Here is a 20,673-nt window from a genome sequence, read left to right on the forward strand (position 1 = left end):
TTTAGATGTGCACAGACAAACCAGAGAAACTAGGGCCAAAGGCTTAGAATGGAGGTCTCTGAATAATGGGATTACGGTCGAATCTTATGCCCTTATTCATCTAATTGTATACTCTCCTGAGGGTTGATAACACATGGTATGTTCTTTGCCATTATCAGAAAAAAATATTAAAAAACACACACATACACACTAATCGCTTATTAAGATCTACTTGACTTGTCTGTACAAAACTGTTTTCCTGAGAGGTCTGAGCAGGCCCACAGGGGTGAGCATGGTGGCATTTAAGCTTGGGGTCAAGTGCAGCTCGTCGGCACACAGGCTGGGTGGCAACCTCTCTGAGGCCCAGCCTTCTGGTCAGTGTGAGTGTGACAGATGGGGTTATGCATGTGTGAAGGGCAAAGGGCAGTGCAGGCCTGTGTGAAGTGCCCAGTAATTGGCAGCAATGATTCTATGCTGTTCATAAAAAGACAGCCTAGGTATCTTTTTAGGTTGACTGTAGAACGATGTCCATCCCATGCTATTCATCTTAAAAGACAGCTAAAAATATGCAATCATCTGGAAAAAGAAGCCATCAAGGGCAGTTATCACTGATTATGGGGCACGTACTGTTTGAACTCACTGCAGCTACTGAACGTCACCAGGAGAAAAATGATTTCCCATTGGGATGAGCAGCCTTTTCAGAACCTAATGCATTCACGAGTGTAAATTCACCACAAGTGAGCAAATTCTGGCACCCTGAGTAAATTCTGGCTGAAGGATCTTCCACAAGCATCATAGTGAATGTCAGCCTTAATTATGTCATCCCTTTACACGGTTGTCTGAGGATCAGTGAGCTTCCGAACAACTGCAGTCTCAGGGTTTTCCTAAGCTCGAGGCTCCTACACCGTGGGGCACGTGCCCCAGCTTCATAGCTTCTTGTTTCGTTCACTAGTACAAGGTGACCAGGTAAGACGACCTGGAAGGAAGCAGTATGTCCTCGTGGTCAGGGGGCCTGGAGACAGACATGCAAGCCCTGGCTGGGCTGTGTACATACTATCAGTCTCCACGTCTGCAGACATGAGGCAAACTGCATCCGTCTCAGAGCCTGGAGACAGACATGCAAGCCCTGGCTGGGCTGTGTACATACTATCAGTCTCCACGTCTGCAGACACGAGGCAAACTGCATCCGTCTCAGAGCCTGGAGACAGACATGCAAGCCCTGGCTGGGCTGTGTACATACTATCAGTCTCCACGTCTGCAGACATGAGGCAAACTGCATCCGTCTCAGAGCCTGGAGACAGACATGCAAGCCCTGGCTGGGCTGTGTACATACTATCAGTCTCCACGTCTGCAGACATGAGGCAAACTGCATCCGTCTCAGAGCCTGGAGACAGACATGCAAGCCCTGGCTGGGCTGTGTACATACTATCAGTCTCCACGTCTGCAGACATGAGGCAAACTGCATCCGTCTCAGAGCGGGGGATGAAGATGTAAAGAGTTTCTCCGTGCTGAGCACACAGAACCCAGCACGTATATAGTAATCACTCAATAAATGCTAGTTGTTAGTAATACTTGTACTGAAAGATAATACAGCTGTAGCTCAAATTCATCTCTAATTTAACAGCAAACTGCGGACCAGCCTGGCTGCACAGAATGAGATTTACAGTGAAGCAGGGTTGTCATAACACGTGCAGGTGCCTCCATGGGGACGGGCAGGGGCCAGCCGTGCACAGACGCTAGCTGCCTCCTTCTGGAATGAGCTTGATTTCTAACAAAGGCCAAAAGTCAGGAGGTGCCAAGTCCCGTGATTAAGGTTGACTATCAGGTTAGAAAACATTGCTTTGATTTGAAAGCCAGGTGTGACCTTAAAATAATGAAACCAATTTTCTCATGTGACTCATAAACTAATTTTGAAGGAAATGCCATGAACAGAGGCCACGTTAGTGGAGAGTGGAAAGTGCCTCTCAGGGAGACTTTTCAAGCAGAAACAGTTAAAATATGTAAGTTCTGGTGCATTGCGGCATGGAAATTATATGGTATAGACAACAGTTTTCAAACATTTTCTGGTACCTTAATTATATTTAAAATGATTATCAGTAACAACTACTATTATACACTCAAACTTGTGAAGGCAGGTAGGAGTCTTTTGACAGTTTCATCACAATTTACGTGGTCTAATGTCTTTAAGGGGCAAACACACAACATAAATGAGTGGGGCTTGTCAGGTGGTGGGTGGGAATGGGGGTTAAAGGAAGATTTAACTTAAAGGAAAAAAAAAGTCTGTTATATGAAAATAACCGAGTGTGTCCTCAGTTATAAATGGTAGTTGAGAGTCAGCCCAGGGGCCAGGGAGACAAGAGGGAGTGGTGAGGACTGTGGCAAAGTCAAGATGCCAGAAACCCCAGATAAAGAAGGGGTTGCTGCCCAGCTCCAGACACCTGTCTCCTGTGTGGGATGAAGTTCCATGTGGCTGGATAAGCCAGAAAGTCAGATTTTGGGGGGGTAAAATCTTTGTTTTTTATATTTTCACAAAATGAGATTTGTGAGTTCTTATTCAAATTGCCCTTGTGTCAGTTTCTTAGGTTGCACAACCTGACTTTTTTTTTTTTAATTTTGTTTGTTCTTGTTCTTTCTAAGGTATATCACGGATGATTTAATATACACGTATGTCGTGCCACCGTGACACGATTGCAGTCTTTGGGCAATGACCTCCATGAAATCAGAGCACCACAGATGAAGAAATACTAATTCATCAGGCTCCCAACACCCACCACCCTCCACCTTAAGAAGGTTTTATGGATCCCTTCTCCATCCCTCCCAAGAGCAGGACACCGGCTCTTCCTGACTCCTGGTTTCGCTGGTTCTTGGAAGGGAGGAGCCCCTCACTCACTAAGCGGGGCCTTCTCTTAAACAGTCACCCGACTGCTTCACAAGGGCACAGCCCCGCCTGCCCTCTACCTGCTTCTTCCCCAGCCTGGAAATCCAGCCCTTCCGGTTATGTGTAATCTGTCACACTCGCAGTGTGGCTCTCCTCACAAAATTATGAAGGATCAAGACCCTAAGTATAAGTTAAGTGATCATTCTAGCGTTTCGGCGCCTGCTGTATGCCAAGATTTGGGGTGACAACGCCCAAACACACACAAAAGCTCAGCCTAGTGGAGGGACCGGCCACATAAACAGATGAACTAACAGCCAACAAGGCTGGTGCTGTCATCAATGCAGACGATCTCCAGGGGGGACACAGAGGATGGGTCTCCAACCCTGCCCCGGGAACTGGGAAGCTCGACAAAAGAGGGGACATGAGCCACATCCTCGAGGGTGGCAAGGAGTCCCCAGGGAAAGCAGGAGGGCGAAGAAGGGACATTCCAGGCACAGCACACAGGTGCAGGCGGCAGGGGACAGGAGTGTGTCCGGCGCCGCCACGAGGGTCCCTGGGTAGGTCGAGCTGTGGTGAGAGGGGCGGGGGCAGCAGATGGGGACAGAAGAAGACAGGCTGGTGACACCTTCAGATGGATGGTGAGATTTACTCCACCAGGAACTGGCCTCAACAGGCGCTGGGCCACCTCTATCTGATTGAACCAGATGCCACGGCAGATACTGGAGGACAAAACAGCTGAATACGATCAGTTTCTATGCTTCAACCTACTAAATTTCAAGGTACACAGAGTGATGCTGTGGTGTCCACCTGGCCATCCAGGCTGAGGGTCTGGCGGGGGATGGGAGGGCAAAACCGCTATAGTGGTTTACTGCATCCTTCCTGCCAAGGCCCCCATTTCAGGGACATGTGGCCCCCTTGGCCTCAGGCACCAGGAGCCTGTATTTGGCGATCCTTCTGGTGTTTCTAACCACTGCCCCCCCTCGTTTCTGCTCCTGCACCCCCATTTCGGATCATCTTCAGCACAATGGAGTCTTGGCAAAACTTCAGGTTATCACAGGACTTAAAACCCTGCATAGGAACTGACTGTTCATACGTTTGCCTTTCTGGATGGGCAGAGTGTACTCTGTTTCTTATTCAACTTTATATTTCCAGAGGCTGGCATAGTGCCACGCACATAATTAGTTCTCAAAATTTAATAATAAACAAATCCAGGTCTGAATGAGACCCAAGAGAAGACTGACCTTGGAGACTGACCGGGGTGCAGCCCTGTCCTCCCCAGAGGCACATTGAGGGAGAAGCCTGATTCCATCTCCCAGCCTGCAGTCTGTGCCCCGAGCGTACCTGGTCTCCCCGGGAAGGAAGGTGATGGGCATGGTCTCCGGGCAGCCCTGGCCAGGGTGCCAGCTGGCTTTGCAGGCGGAGCAGAATTCCGTGTCGCAGGCTTTGCACTGCACCAGCTGTGGGGTCTGCAGCCCCATCTCCTGGAGCTGGCACACAGCCTGGCAGGTGGACGCCGGGCACCAAGTCCGACAGGGGTCCAGGAGCACCTCTGGCACAGGGAATAAAAACAGGCAAGTCAAACTCCGCAGGACCAAGGATCTGGCGGGGCTTCGGACTGATGGACACGGACTTCACGTATTTAAGGGAGAAAAGGAAATCAAGGTCAGACATAACATCCCCTTCACGATCCGGGACCCATCTGGCTCTACCTCCTCCCCCCCAGGTACTCCCCACTTCCCACTCCACTCACGTGGGGGACAACAGATCCCCAACTACCCCCAGAGTCCTCGTGTCTCAGGAGCCCCTACATCCTGGAAGCCTTGTGGTCCGGGGACCACGTCCTGCTCGCTGTCCGCCTGCCCTGGGACATAGCTTCGTGAAGTCAGGCCCGTCCTTCAGGCTCATAGCCTCACAACCTAGCCCAGTGTGGGGCGTGCGTCGGGCATCCCAAAATACCGGTTAAGGATGGAAGGAAAAGAAGGAAGGGCGATGGCTGATTCTTCTTCCCATCAAAGGTCAGACCTCTGACTTACGACTGTCTCCCTCCCAAGTTCAAATCTAAGCCCTGAGCTAAGGACTGTATGAAATTCACTCTTCAACAGCAGGCTTTCCCTCTGAAGTGGAGCCCACATCACTAAGAAGCCTGTTTGATGAAATCAGTCAGGAAGTTGATTTTGAAAAACAGAACACCACAACCCTCCCATTCCTTCACATCTGCTTTCGTATCTCGCATTTCTTTAAATAACGGTCCCGAGCTGTCCTTCACGTAAGCCTGGTTACTGGTTCCTTGGACCCTTTGTCCAGTGTGACTGGACTCTCAATGCAGGCCAGCGGGAGGGAGAGCTGGGCAGGAACCCACACGGATGCTGATGCAAGGCCAAAACGCCGCGAGGGAGGCCAGAGGATTCCAGGGTGTGTTCAAAGGCCTCCAAGTCAGCCACTGAGGGTCGCTCTTGAGAAGGAACGGACTGCATTGTGCTGGGAACTTGGAAGCAGTGAAAGGCGCTTGCAGGCTTCTCGGCCACGTGACCAGTGACGGCCAGGGTGGGTGGGTTCACCCACATCAGAGACAGGATTTGTAGGCACTGGGAACTCCAACAGGCTGGGGCTGTCATGAGCTGCAGGCGTCTGGGCCTCACCTCAACAGGCCACCTGCGTATTTGCCATGCTCCCCAATCAAATGTGGATTCAGCCCGCCATGAATGAGCTCCTGTCAGGTACAACTGGACTAAAACCCATCTCACCATCCAATCCGGGGGCTAACAGTAAGTATTTCAGTCTTTGAGGACCATGAGGTCTCCATCCAACTACTCAGCTCTGCTGTGGTAGCACAAAGGCATCTGTGTTGATCCGTAAATGAGTGTTCCAATAAAACTTGATTTATAACCCCAAGCCAGGGGCCGTACTAATTTGGCCCACTGGCCGTGGCTGGCCGACTCCTAACCTAGTCTAACTTTTTTTAAAAGGTGAATTAATCAACAGCACAAAAGTATCAAATTGGTAGGTCTGGCAGAAGCTTTAGAAGACTTGCTAATACCGAGGAACACCTGCATTCAGGAAAATGTGACACTTTTTAATTGTTTTTCTTTATAATAAGGTGAAATCTTCCTGAGGCACTTAATAGTGAGCGAAGGAGTAAAGTTCGCTCTTGTCACGAAGAGCTGAGAGCGGCGGCTTTTCTAAGACTGTTTCTGGCTGTCCGATCCGAGGCAGTGCTTTTCTGGAAAACGCACGTGTGCGGGGCAGCGGCCTGCAGGCCCCTGGGCTGAGGAGGCAGGAGGAAGGCAGAGGGAGGGATGCAGAGGCGGCCTGGGGCACCAGGGGAAACACCAAAGGCCGCTGCGCCAGGGTCCTGTGCCTTTTAGCAGGCGGCCCTCCCCCTCCGTCATCTGGAATTTCTCTAAGAGCTCTGCCTCCGGTACTGGTGTGCTGGTGGGTGAGCCAGGGTTTGCCGCACCTACATCACGGGGCCCCTATGTGCCCGGCCCCCGAGGGCAGTGCTGCGGGATGTGCGCGCTCGGCCTTCCAACAGCTGGACACGGGCAGGTACGTCCTCAGCAGGGTCTGTTTCCCTGCCAACTTGGCAAGGTGTTTAGTGCTGTCGCCCCTAAAGGGACAACACTGTCCAGTTTAGACCCTTCCAGTTCCCACCGCTCCCCGCTTCTGCTCTGAGGAGCCTGTGACATCAGGAGGGGACCAGCAGAATCTCTGCCTGCATCTCACGGCAGAGCGCCATCTTCCGTCCATTCCTCTTAGATGGCACGCGTGGCTGCCGGCGGGGCGGGGGGGAGCTTTTCATGAAAGGCCCAATTATATCATGCAGCGCACAGCAGAGGAGACCCAGTTAGGGTTTCCATGGTAACGACTTCAACTGTGCGACCTGTGTCCTTATGGCACCGCGCATCCCTATGGGAGAGACTCCCTGTGGGAGATGTGGAGGGCAAACACTCTGCCCCATGGATCTGCTAGCTCAGAACACCCTTCTGTCGTGCGCCCGGCACACATGCCCTTGTGGGCACAGCCTGGGCTCCTCTCTCAGACGTCTATTAGAATTCTACATCATCACCCCGCTGCTGGAGTCTGCCAGCTGGTTGTACAAGATGGGACGCAATCAACAGGAAAATCCACACCGGGCAACAGCAGAGGTTTTCTTTCCAGGATGTGTATATACATACATATCTATGTCTGTCTATCTATCTATGTATTACATATATATGTTATACTATACATTGGATACATTATATCATACGATATAACTATTATAAATATTGTATCTTTTATATATATATATATATATATATATATACATATTTGTATATATTTTCACACAAGGCAAGCAGTGTATTTTCTGGCACACTAGAAGAAACTCATCTTAACTCCCATCTCCCAAAGGTATATTCATAATAGATTAATGAAGCAGTTCCCTAATAGCTCTACTTATCAAAAAGCCCAACTCTTTTAAAAGATGTTTTTCTTTCCTTTCTTTTTTTAACATCTTTATTGGAGTATAATTGCTTTACAATGGTGTGTTAGTTTCTGCTGTATAACAAAGTGAATCAGCCATACATATACATATATCCCCATATCCCCTCCCTCCCACCCTCCCTATTCCACCCCTCTAGGTGGTCACAAAGCACGAGCTGATCTCCCTGTGCTATGCGGCTGCTTCCCACTAGGAATCCATTTTACATTTGGTAGTGTATATATGTCCATGCCACTCTCTCACTTCGTCCCAGCTTACCCTTCCCCCTCCCCGTGTCCTCAAGTCCATTCTCTGCATCTGCGTCTTTATTCCTGTCCTGTCCCTAAGTTCTTCAGAACCATTTTTTTTTTTTTTTAGATTCCATATATATGAGTTAGCATACGGTATTTGTTTTTCCCTTTCTGACTTACTTCACTCTGTATGACAGACTCTAGGTCCATCCACCTCACTACAAATAACTCAATTTTGTTTCTTTTTATGGCTGAGTAATATTCCATTGTATATATGTGCCACATAAAGATGTTTTTCTTTCTTAAACACAACTGTCCTTTGAGAAGCACACTGTGAAGGGCCCAGCATCCCCACTCATACTGGTCCATTCTCACTGCCCTGGATATATAAACAAATGCCTACAGCGTGGTGTGGTCGGTGCCCAAATAGGAGCTCGTGTGTAGTCCAGTGGGGAACGCAGGCAAGGGTGATGGACCTTCCCTGGAAGCTTGTTTGTTCCCAGCCTTGGGGGTCTTCCAGTTGGGAGAGTAGGTGCTCAGAAAGCACCTCACAGCCTCCCTCCTGGCTTCCTGCTTCCCAAGGACCTGGCTGGAGGAGTGGGGAAACTCAGATTAAAATCAAGGCTCTGATATAAGATGAGACGTGCAAAGTTCACAGGAAGACAGTGTTTGAAACTTTAACCATAGGACTTTTTAGTAACTAACGGTTGTCAGAAAATCATGGCAACTGTCACTTTTAATCCAGTCACCATCCTCATTTGAAAACGAATTTCAAAGGGAGGGAGTATGTTGAAACTTGCTCACTGATCCTGTCTCAGAATTTGCTCAGTGACCAGCTATAATCAAGAGCTGTATTTTACTAGCCCTAACATTTTTTTTTTTTTTTTTTTTTTTTTTAGCCCTAACATTTTAACATCTCATTCAGACCGGTCTCTGGTCCTATTAAGTTCGAATCCTTTTTGTGTGTTTTGCTGCTTTGAACGTAATGCTAGAAAAATGTTTTAAAGTGATGGGTTTGAGAGATATTTTTTTAACCTAAGTCGAGTTGGGTTCATTATTATGCAAAGGAAAAAGAAAATCTTGGACTAAGCTAAAGCTCGGAAGAAATAACACAGTTAAAAGTATTATGTAGGAATATTTACCCAGCTGCGTTTTTAAATTCAATGTCATAGAAAGTTCATTTTCTTGTAACCCAAGTAACTGCCAGTTTCTGTCAAGATTCCCACTGGAAAATGTTTTCAGAAGACGCTCAAAGTCTCAGAAATCCAAATTAATTTTATTGCTCCACATACTGACTTTTGTATCACATGGCATTATATTTAAGCTATAAACTGCCCCAAACCAAACAATATATGGCATTTGACTAAATAAACTCTTGAAAACAAATTTCAATGCCATCAAAAATCCTGTTTGATTTTTTTTAGGTTGGCCACACATTACCTTTTTTTTTTTTTTTTTCTTTTTTCTTGAGAAGTGAGCCTCAAGAGGAAATGCAGCTATCTTTAGCAGTTCTTAAAAAAAAAAAAAAAAAGAAAAGTTTCCACATTCAGCTAAACTAAGAGTCTCTGGACACTTTCCTCTAGTCTATTCCGCATTCCATTCCCATCCTGATGGTGTTTTCCTGTAAACACGCCACCCAGGGCTTCATCTCTCATAAATGCCTGATCCAGGCAAGGACTGAGAACCAGTCAAGGAAGAGCGGGGAGCAAACTTCCGTGCTCACAAGCTGAGCTGAAAATTTTACAGTCGGGATGCAGCATCTTCACAAAGTTTTACATACAGAGCATCTTCTTTCTACCCGTGTCTTATTCTGCTCCTTTTCAGATGAGCCCAAGGTCCAGAATATACATGAAAACGAGGCCAAACAGAATCCACAGACTCTTTAGAATACCATGTTATGATCCTGAAGTATTTCAGACAGCAAAGAGAAAGACCCATCCCGGACGCTCAGCGTGTCTGAACTCTGGAGCGGCCCGGCTCCAGCCAGCAGGGCTGGGCAGGGCACTGCGGGGGACCTGGTCCGCACCCCACCCCACTACCCGCCAGAGATGGAAATCAGGGCACGTCAGTGAGTCTCTGTGGGTGTCAGGTTAACAGACAACCTTGTCGGGCTGTTGGGAGACTTGGTGAACTAAGGACTCAGCACCCACTGGTCCCAGCATGCACGACGCAGCCTGTGAAGGCGACGGACATGCGTGCGGTCAGGATGGCGAGCGCCACGATTCCACCCTGCGTGACCTCGGGACTTGCTTCCAGGCCTTTGTATCTCTTAAATTCTCCGGAGGTCAAAGAATTAGTTCTCAGACTGTTAGGCCTTAACCTGGCTGGAGAATAATGCCCCACGAGGGTCTCTTTAAACTACCCCCAAAATCCCAAACCCCTAGAAGCAAGCTGTGTTTCACGAATCTTTCCTGTTCCTAACTAGATCCCCAACAGAGGCCTTCCAACTGTGAGCTCTGCAGAGAATTCAAATGACAGCCGAACTTTAGAAGTCTAATTTACATCAATGTTTTCACTTCTGCTGTAGCCAAATGATATATAATCACAATCACCCAAAGCACTCCCCGAAGTTACCCGGATTCTGTCACGGGCTAAGGCACTGGGGCACCTACCTCTTTCAAATTGTAGCTTTTTGTATTTTTGCATGATTTCAGCTGCAACCATACACTCGATCTAAGGGAAAAAAGAAAAAGGAGTATAACAATCTGAGGGCTAGACTCCAATGCCAGGTCAGCCTAGACAGAACCCATAACCCCCGATCCACTGTGCACCCCAGTTTTCCCAGCTGAACGTGCCTCGTTCTCCTGTAGGTGGCCCTGTTTGGGGCAGGCAGCATCAGGGCAGCTAATTGCAGTTTCTAATCCTTCTTTGATCAAGAGTTCCACGTACTGTTTCAGGCACTGAAAAAAAGAAAAAACAAAACAGAGAAATATCTGTAAACATCTTTACTTCCCTAAGGCTGAAGGAGCAGTGAGGCGTTAAAAAAAAAAAAAAAAAAAAAAAAAAGGGCAAATCAAAAACATTGTTCCAATGCGTTTTTTTGTATATTTGCCGCGTAGCCACAGCAACGACCAAATTAGGGGTTGTATTCACTCAACAAATATTTGCGGGGTACCTCTTCTGCACCGGGGCTAGGGATGCGGGCTGGACCCCTGGGCCCGACCTCGGCAAACACCATGCCAGTGCGCCCAGGGCAGGAGCAGAGGCATCGAGGGAAGCAGGGAAGCCGCGTCCCTCAGACACACGTCAGACGTCAGGCGCCACGCTCAGTCCCCTATATTCCATTGTTTCACGTGCTCCTTAGAATATTCTTGCAGGAAAGGTGTGACCATGTCATCACTCGGGTGTGAACACTGAGTCACCAAAGAAGGAGCTGCCAGCTAACCCAGACAGCAAGGGCAGAGCCCAGATTCCAGCCCAGCCTCGCCTGCCTCTAAGTCGCCCCTGCACCCCACACCGAGAACCCAGGTATGGCTGCCCATCCTCCTTCAGGGACCCCTTACTTACTGGGCAATTACTTGCTACCACCTTCCGCTACTTGGCAGTCTGGCTGGACATCTGAAGTAAGTCAGAAAAATCAGTGAGGGACACAAAGCAAAGTTCATACCGAAGTGAGGAGGCCTTTCCCAATGCCAGTTTACTCTTGGCTTCACTGTCTGCTAGTTGTAAAAATCCAGTACTCCCTTAAAAAGCCTTTGTAAACAACAAGTAGAAGAAAGGTCATGACCTTCCCTAGTTGCAAGCTCACTACCATTTGTGACTGAGACAAACACTGAAGCGCTTACATCAGAACTCAAAGAGCATGGGAAACCAGACCTTTCAGTGAAGGGACAACAAGGCACAATACCTCACCAGCATCTCCAAACCTCCTTTCAGCCACAGCCCAGTGGAACACTGGGGCTCATAATTCCACCACCACTACACTATTATAATAACGCTATTACGTGCCATAGCGATTCATCAAGAAAAGACATAGACTGTTGGTGGGAATGTAAACTGATACAGCCACTATGGAGAACAGTATGGAGGCTCTTAAAAGACTAAAAATAGAACTACCATATGACCCAGCAATCCCACTGCTGGGCATACACCCAGAAGAAAATATAATTCAAAAAGACACATGCAGGGGCTTCCCTGGTGGCACAGTGGTTGAGAGTCAGCCTGCCGATGCAGGGGACACGGGTTCGTGCCCCGGTCCGGGAGGATCACACATGCTGCAGAGCGGCTGGGCCCGTGAGCCATGGCCGCTGAGCCTGCGCGTCTGGAGCCTGTGCTCCGCAACGGGAGAGGCCACAGCAGTGAGAGGCCTGCGTACCGCAAAAAAAAAAAAAAAAGACACATGCACCCCAATGTTCATTGCAGCACTATTTACAATAGCCAGGACATGGAAACAACCTAAATGCCCATCGACAGACGAATGGATAAAGAAGATGTGGTACATATATACAATGGAATATTACTCAGCCATAAAAAGGAACAAAATTGGGTCATTTGTAGAGACGTGGATGGATCTAGAGACTGTCATACAGAGTGAAGTACATCAGAAAGAGAAAAACAAATATCATATATTCACGCATATTTGGGGAACCTAGGAAAAAGGTACAGATGAACCTGTTTGCAGGGCAGAAATCAAGACACAGACGTAGAGAACAAATGCATGGACGCCAAGGGGGGGAAGCGACAGGGGGTGTGGTGATGGGATGAATTGGGCGATTGGGATTGACATGTATACACTGATGTGTATAAAATTGATGACTAATAAGAGCCTGCTGTATAAAAAAATAAATAAAATAAAATTCAAAAATTCAAAAAAAAAAAAAGTAAAGCACATAAGCTGTTTCCTAAGCCTCTTCCTCCCCCCTGCAAAATGTCTAATCCATTTCATTATAAGAATGCATGGTTACCAGGAACGGATGGGTCTAAAATCAGATCCAGCTGCACTTTCCACTGGTTCTGTGCTTTGAACAAGTCTGCCTCTCTACCAGCCTCATTTTCTGGATCTGCATTTTAGGGTGGTTCAGCCTACATCATGGTGGAGTCGAAAAAATATTGTGCAAGGGAAAGAGGTCAAGGACTTCCCTGGTGGCTCAGTGGTTAGGGGTCCGCCTGTCAATGCAGGGGACGCGGGTTCCATCCCTGGTCTGGGAAGATCCCACATGCCGCGGAGCAACTAAGCCCGTGCACCACAACTACTGAGCCTGCGCTCTAGAGCCCGCGAGCCACAACTACTGAGCCCACGCGCCACAACTACTGAGCCCACGTGCCTAGAGCCCGTGCTCTGCAACAAAGAGAAGCCACCGCAATGAGAAGCCCACGCACCGCGATGAAGAGTAACCCCCGCTCGCCGCAACTAGAGAAAGCCCGTGCGCAGCAACGAAGACCCAACACAGCCAAAATAAATAAATAAATAAGTAAATATATTTATGTTAAAAAACAAAAAGAGAAAGAGTCTAGAAGACTACGTGGACAAGAGTGTATGCTCAATATATAAATGACGGTTGATCTAAATGAGTAATTCTCACCATTTTAGCAAACCAGAATATTTCATTCACTAAAGACTCTAAAGATGGCAGTTTCTTTAAAAAATAGAAATCAAGGTAATCCTCGAAAAGACCCATCTCCTACAGCCTCTCTCAAGAGCACTGAACAGAACTCTAAGACTCCACGTGTCAGTTGCAGCCTAGGTGCCTACGACCCAAGGGCCCTGTATGCCTCTGTCCTATCCAAGCTCCCTGTGACCACGCGGGCCTTGAACTCAGGTTTTCCCCAGATCATCTATGTTTCACCAATGCAGTGATGAGGAAGAGAGCTCCAGAGAACCGAGTAAGGATGAGCCGAGTCCTGGCACTGCCTCTGAGGCCTAAGACGGCAGAGGTTTCAGAGGTCAACTCATCAAAACTAACAAAGGAGCTTCCCAGAACGAGGGAGGGGCAGAGGAGGAGGGAGGGGGTCATGCCGAGCCTCCATCAGGCCTGCACCTCTTCAGGAAGACGGCACCAGGGTTTGGTGGTGTGCTGAACCCCTACAGCAAGGTCTGTTCACAGTGGGAGGTGACTGGAAAGCGAATGTCCTGTGTGGGGCTGGGGGCAGAGGCTGAGGAAGAGAAACACCGCAGGCTTCAGAGCTACAGAGACACCTGGAATCCCTGTCCTTCCAGGCAGAGCCGCGGACCGGTTATGTGAAGAGTTTGGGCCACAGCCCCCTTGACTACAGAATACAGATGCCCATCTTGCTGGGCTTTTGCAACGGTAAGAAAGAAACTATGTAAAAGCACCCGGCACAATTCCCAACACACAGACCAGCTAAGTAAGAGGGACCGCTGTTACCTGCGGTGTGTCTATCTGGGTGATAGATGTCTTACAGTCATAGGTGAAAAGAAAGTCAAAATCTTAGCAACAAGATCATTATTTTACTTTTTACAATTAAGTTTGTCTAAATTGAGTCTCTGGAGGACACTGGAATGCCGTAAGCTGATAAAATGCTGAAAACTCTCCCAATACTGTACAGAGAAGTACACGATGAGAGCAGGTTTACAAATTGCAACATTGAAAGCTGGTGTGAAGCACACACCCGGGGGGCGTCTCCGAGTCTGAACGACGCTGTTGAAGAGACTGCACGTATCGACAAGCAGTGCGTCACGTCTGCGGAGCACTACCCAGGAGCGTCCGTCCTATGCCATTAGCAGGCCGCTGTGCAATTTGCAAAATGACTGTGCTCTGGAAGCATCCATTTGTTTACTATATAAAAAGAGATGAGGATCCAAGTGTCTGACCAAGCATCCATCGAAAACAAGCCCGGGCTTCTTCCAGATATAAAGCAGACCATGACTTACAAGCTATGTTTTTCAATCTAATAGCAAAAAGATGTCTTGAAATGAGCACAAAAAAATGCCAGAGAAACCTCAGTCAAAATATACATGACAAAGGCAGACACTGATGTACTGATATTTCCCACTATCATATTAGTTATAGCTCCCTGTAACCAAATGCCTCAGGACCCTGTGTTAATCACTACCTGTGTTAGCCAACTAAACAAACGTGAGGCTCTTAGGAGGTGTTAATCACTCCCATTTTATGGAGGAGAGAACAAAGCTCAGGGAGGTTAAAAACGAGCCCAGAGGTGGAGTCTGTAAGTGTAGGAGCTCGAGCTCAAACCCACGCGTGCCTGACTCCAAAGAGGTGAGGGTTTTGTTTTTATAAACTCGTGTCTTCTTCCTCCCCAATCAAGAATTCTTTCAGGGCTTCCCTGGTGGCGCAGTGGTTGAGAGTCCGCCTGCCGATACAGGGGACACAGGTTCATGTCCCGGTCCGGGAAGATCCCACATGCCGCGGAGCAGCTGGGCCCGTGAGCCATGGCCGCTGAGCCTGCGCGTCCGGAGCCTGTGCTCCGCAGCGGGAGAGGCCACAACAGTGAGAGGCCCGCGTACCGAGAAAAAAAAAAAAAAAAAAGAATTCTTTCATAAGCAATCATTTATTACTTATTTTCTGTTACCTCATGAGGTTTTTTTTTTTTCTTTCAGTACAAAGCATTGTATGCATTTTAAAGTGGCAAAGTCTGAGTCAAACTAGACTGTGTCTTTATGTGTCCCTGATGCTTGGAGGCCAGGACATTCCATGACATCAAGACCCCAAGGCCCCTGTGGGAAAAGATGCGGGTGCAGATCCTTAAGACGCGCTGTGCTGGGGCTCCAGTGGGGTCCCACCTCAGGGGCGCGGGTGGTCAGGAAGGCATCCCAGAGATGGAGAGCTGGCCAGAGGGACAAGACATCCCAGCGAAGGAGCGTCTACCACACAAACGGCAGGAGGAGGGAGGGGGGCTGTTGAGAGCCGCAGAATGTTCCAGGCCTTTCGTTTTCCACTCTGTCGTCCAAGTCTTTGAAACCCGGTCCAAAGGCAGAGGCAGCACTGCTGATCTGCTAAGGTACCTCCGCTGTGCCAGAATTTTTCTGCCAAGGAGAAGGGGGCCACACAGACACCTCTGCCTGATGTAAAGTCTGCAGCAAGCCTGAATTTCATCTGTTTTCTCCCTTGGAGGCCTGCTGGCTACTGATGATGCTAACAGCTGAAAGAAACCTCCAGAAACTGTGCTCAAAGGTGCTTGAGTAGCTTCTGCTTACCAAGATCCACTGTTTACAAACAGTCCATGCAGGCAGGTCCAAACAACTGTGGTGGGACCCGCACAAACAGTGTTCAAACAGCAAGGACCCTGGAATCCCCACCCTGGGTTGGGATGCCAGCGAACCCGCCTGCCAGATGTGTGACTGGAGCCGGAGCCGTGCCTCTCTGAGCCCCCGTCCTCCACGGTGTGGAATGAGACAAGCCTGGCGGACAGAAAAGGGTGCCTCTACAGTCGGTGCCCCAGGGTCCGCAGTGCTCTGGCATGGTGCCCGCACACGCACCACGTGTCCTGCCCGGCATCCCCTCAGCCTCCATCACTGAGGGTCTGCTTACATTCCTTCTCCATTAGAAGGCAGGCTCTTTGAAAGCAAGAACTGTTTATCTCTCCAGTCCCTGTGCCTGTGAGTGCCGGTAGAATGCAAGGGATTAACAACGCCGCAGGGAAAGGCAGATGCCAACAACTGGGGAGCTGAGCGCTCACACACACGACAAGCCGACACCCGCATGGACACGGACACTCGGCAGCCGTGCAGAGTGGGGGAGACCCAGGGCGGCGCGGACCTCAGGTCACTGCCAAAGAGCAGCTGGACGACGTGGCATCCCAGGCATCTCCGCAGGCGGGGAGGGCAAGCCCTTCCTCACAGAGCTGTCCTCAGGGAGGCGCGAGCCACCGCCTGTCACAGCAGGCATGACAAGGATGCTTCATGCATCCCCCCCGCCCCCCCCCCCCCCCCCCCGGCCATGCCACCAGGGGCTGGAAACCTGAGCAGGCCACCCAGCCGGCCCCCCGTGGTGAATGTTCTGGCAGCGAAGCTGCTCCAGACTGCAGGAATGTGACTTTACCCAAAGCAGGGGAGTCCAGAGTATGAAGGTTGCTTTTGTAAAAATTTTAGAGGAAAACAGAATTCAGACGTACTTTCTACCAAAAGAAAACCCCCAGAAAACAAAACCCAACTCTCATCTATGTGTTCTCTTTGTCCTCTGCTCTTGACAAACAACAGGATCTGCTGTCTCCTGGACTAAAGCTCCCTGAGCTCCGACCCCTCGGCTTTGCTGAAGACCAGGTGCAGCCCACGGTCAGCCCTGCTCCAGGTAACCTCGGTGCTCTGCTCCCTGGCTGTCCTTGGGCCTTTCTGGGGAGAAGACACCATTCTCTCCTCCGCAGGGAGGGCGCTCTCCTCACCCTCGGGCTTCTAAACGAGCTGCAGGAGACGCCGTGTGTGTAGGACAAGGTCTCTCTTCTCCTAAGCCGCGGAGAAGCAAGTATGAGCGTTTCACCAAACCACACCTTCATCACCAAGAGCTCCCAGGGAAGGCCAGACAGAGCCGGCTGTGGTGGGCAGGGTTAACATATGGAAATCAGAGTCAGGGACACAAAGGGGTCCTCTGTTTCATCCACTCAACAGATATTCATTTACTCTGCACCAAAAGTCCAGGAGGCCGGAAATGCAGAAGAAACAGATAAACCTTGGGTTGAACTCTTCCTGAAAGTAGAATGTGTTTCGTGTGCATGTGAATTTAAGGCACGTGAGAGAAGGGGATGCAAGGATATGACGAGTTTGAGGGTCTGAGGGTGTGACAATGGGAGTACATGGGCAACTGCTCAGAATAGGTGGTACCTGAGGGCTAATTCTAACAGAGGGGTACTCTGTTCACCCAGTCTCGTTAGGTTCAGCTGTCTAGATTTTCCAAACGACTGAAGATTATTCCATCGAATGGAGAAACCGAGACTTTTGTCTTTTATCTCATGAATAAGAAGGGGCTGGGGAGACCGAGAATGCCCATTTGGGTGTCTTGCCATCAATGGGGCAGGGTTCCAGGACCCTGACTGCAGCAGGATGTGGGTGGGCCTCCTGCAAGAGAACAGGGAGGTCGGCTTTGAGCTTCCGAATCAAGGGCACAAAACGGGAGAGAGAAAGAGGGCCCCAAGTGTCCTTCCTGGGTAGGAAGGTACTGAGATCTGGGGGCGTGAGAAGGAAGCCCAGTGCCTGTGACCCAGGACATGGCCTGCAAATGCCTCCCAGCAGCCCTTCAGTTCTTTGTTATGTTTGTCAGCAAAGCTGATACCAGGAGTCAGCACTTTCTTCTGTATGGTTAATGCACAGGCATCAGGTTTTAATGCGAAAAGCAAATGCACCAGAGTCAAGGCACACCCAGTGAACGTTCTAGAGCAGCTGGTCCCGTCTTTCTGAGCTGTGGTGTCCCTTTTAGGAGATGGAGAATCCTGCCCACTTGCAGGGTCTTATGGGAAGTGCGGCCATGTCGCAAGGCACGGGGTAGACCACCGGCAATCAGAGAAGCTGTTCTTTCACCCACAAGGGGAAGTTTTAGAGGGACCCTAAATCCAGACGTAAAAATGAAAACCACGCCTGCGGAGCCTGTGAGCAGTGCCCCAGCTCGCCGGCCCCAAGAACAGGATCAATGACGGTCACACAGCCAAGGAGGCCAGAGGGTTCCCTGGGAACACACGTGTCTTCTTTACCCACAAGTTACTGAGAGAGATGCCCTCGCTCTACCTGTGGACAGCACGGGGTGAGGACGTGCCGTCTGCAGCTGCTACCATTTTGTTACCATCACTGGGAGCCCCAGCTCTGCAGGCTTCCTGGGTCACAGGCAGGATCCTCATGCCACCGGAAGCTCTTAATGCCTACACAAAGGCAGTGCCAGTGGGGCTGGCAAGTGACAATGTCCGTGCAGTCTGAGAGCTCAGAGACTAAAGAGTCCCACTTTCCTTCCCTGCACAAGGGCACCAGAGAAGACGGGGAAAGGGACTTGCCCAGGGCCCCCCATTGTTAACGGTGGGGCGGACCCTAGGACTAGTCAACACTTGTGAATTACAGCCAAGCGCCCTTCCTGCAGTGTCCAAACTGTGGCTGTCTACGCAAACAATGCCCTGCCGAGAAGCTGGTCTCACTGGAAGATTCGTGCATTTTCTAGGCCCAAAGCTTTCTGCTCCTTGCACATCTCTGGCCTCATGCGGGAGGCGGATGACCCAAGCTGCCCTGCTCTCTGCACATCACCATCCAAGCACAGCTGCACATTCACATCTTTCTGGCCTGATGCCCTTCTAGTCCCTGCCAGTTATGTCACTGTGGGAACCCCTCACAACACCCCGTCCTTTGCCTGCCCTTCCTGATGGGGCTCTATCTATCACGCTTTCTTCAAATGACCCCCTGAAGCCTGCCGGGTGAGTTCCCTTCTCTGTGTGGTCACATACCTCTGTTTATACTGCGATTACAAGTCTTTCCATCCCAATGACAGCAATCCAGACCTCTCTCTCACCTACACATGGGATCAGGAGAGCAGAGACTGGAAGCTTTCATCTCCCCCAGGTACCCAGGGCACCTGGCACAGGCTGGCGCTTGACAAGGACTGAAGAATGGAAGTGACCAAGCACCCACTTTGTGCAAAGCTGATGGGGATGTTAAGGTGTGCAAGTCAAGGTCCATCTCCTCACGTGATGGATTTCTGGATGAGAAAACATAACTAAGGGAAAGAGTCAGAAGTTCTGGGTCTCGGAAAACAGACATTTCCACCTTCCTGATCCCTGGGGCGTGTTATTTTGAGAGGGGAACCACAGCACCCCACGTCTTTGAGCCTCAAGTCCCCCCAACCTTCGGAACAAGAAGATCCCCTGCAGTGCTGCGAGCTGTCACACTGACCCTGCTTTGTCAGCAGTGAAACACCATAAACGTTCTATGTTATAGGATGCTGCAAGTATAGGGGAGACCACAATGGCCTTGATGGGCTTCATTTTAGCTTAAAATGTCATACATTTTAGCTTCTGGTCCATGGGGCATCTCCCAGGCCACCGGAAACATAGGTTGACGAAGTGGAAATGGGATTGGCTCTCAGTGCAGGATCTTATTTTAAGGACATATTTTGACATAAACGTCAACAACCCTTTCTCTCCTCCCAGTACTTTTGCACAGAAACTGTTGGTCATACTTGAAGATTTCAAATTTTTGCACATAAATGTTCAAGTTTACGTTTATCTCTTTAAGTTTCATTTTCACACTCAGCCAAAACTTGACCATTTGAGCTACCTGGTGGGAGTCACATCTCCAAACCCCTGGCGCTTAGCATCGTACCTGGAACGTGCACGGGGCTGGGAGGGTCCCTCCAGCCACTGAGACCCTTGGACCAGTGCATCCCTCTCCTACCTGTGTCACGCCCCACCGGCCCCATGCACAGGCTCTCCATGACCTTTGAACTCACCCTAAAGCCACCAGGCACCCTATAAACAAGGGAAATCCCCCAGAACATGTGTCATGGTCACGCCACGTTAGTACGTGGTAGGCACACACTTCTGGTGCTCGAGGAATCTGGGGATATGCAGGTTAAATCAACAGCTGTCCCTCGTGTGGGTTCCTCGGGGCTTTCTCTGTGCTCTTGAGCACCCAGAGCGTCCCAGGGGTAAGGGTACAGAGAGGGACACGGCATGCTGTGTTTAGTAAATCCACTGAAACACACAGATTGTCTGAGTGCATCTTTGAGGACAAGTGTTCCTCAGGACACACGCTTGGGGAAAGCTGCCCAGAGCTCCCTTGAATCCCTGCGGTTCTAAGTCCCAGTTCAGAAGCGAGATGGAGAGGATCTGAGCCTCCACGTGGCAACTCCTTCACACGTCCTTCCTGAACCTTAGGGTAAACTCCGTTCAGCTCCATTATACAGATGAGGCGCACAAGGGAAGCTGAGGTCAGAAACAGCCTGCGTTTCAGTGCCCTGACGCCTGACCCCAGTCACTAGGCTTTCCCCTCGAGCCCGTTCCTCCTTGAGGTCAATCTACCTCAGACCTAAAGCCCATAATTCTCTAGTAGTGTTTTATTTGAAGAGTGCCCCCTTTCACCTTTGCACAGTTTTCTCTCTTCACTCTTTCCTACCTTCCCAGGTCTGTCCCCAGGAAGAAGACAGTGGCAGTTCTGCTGGCTGGGGGGCCCTGAGGCCTACACAGAGGGGACAGCACGTGACGGAAGCCCTAGGGGA

General features: G+C 49.8%; 1 protein-coding gene across 1 annotated transcript in view; it reads right to left on the reverse strand.

Moving 5' to 3' along the window:
- Positions 1 to 20,673, reverse strand: part of RNF144A (ring finger protein 144A) — a 35,322-nt gene that overhangs the window by 12,701 nt on the left and 1,948 nt on the right. The window contains exons 2-4 of the mRNA XM_065891337.1: positions 10,366 to 10,470; positions 10,183 to 10,243; positions 4,199 to 4,406 (exon numbers count right to left, since the gene is read on the reverse strand). Coding sequence (XP_065747409.1) covers positions 4,199 to 4,406; positions 10,183 to 10,243; positions 10,366 to 10,470 — 374 coding nt within the window. The remainder of the gene's footprint in view (positions 1 to 4,198; positions 4,407 to 10,182; positions 10,244 to 10,365; positions 10,471 to 20,673) is intronic.

Source organism: Phocoena phocoena, chromosome 14 (assembly GCF_963924675.1).
Source record: "Phocoena phocoena chromosome 14, mPhoPho1.1, whole genome shotgun sequence".
Classification (NCBI taxonomy): domain Eukaryota; kingdom Metazoa; phylum Chordata; class Mammalia; order Artiodactyla; family Phocoenidae; genus Phocoena; species Phocoena phocoena.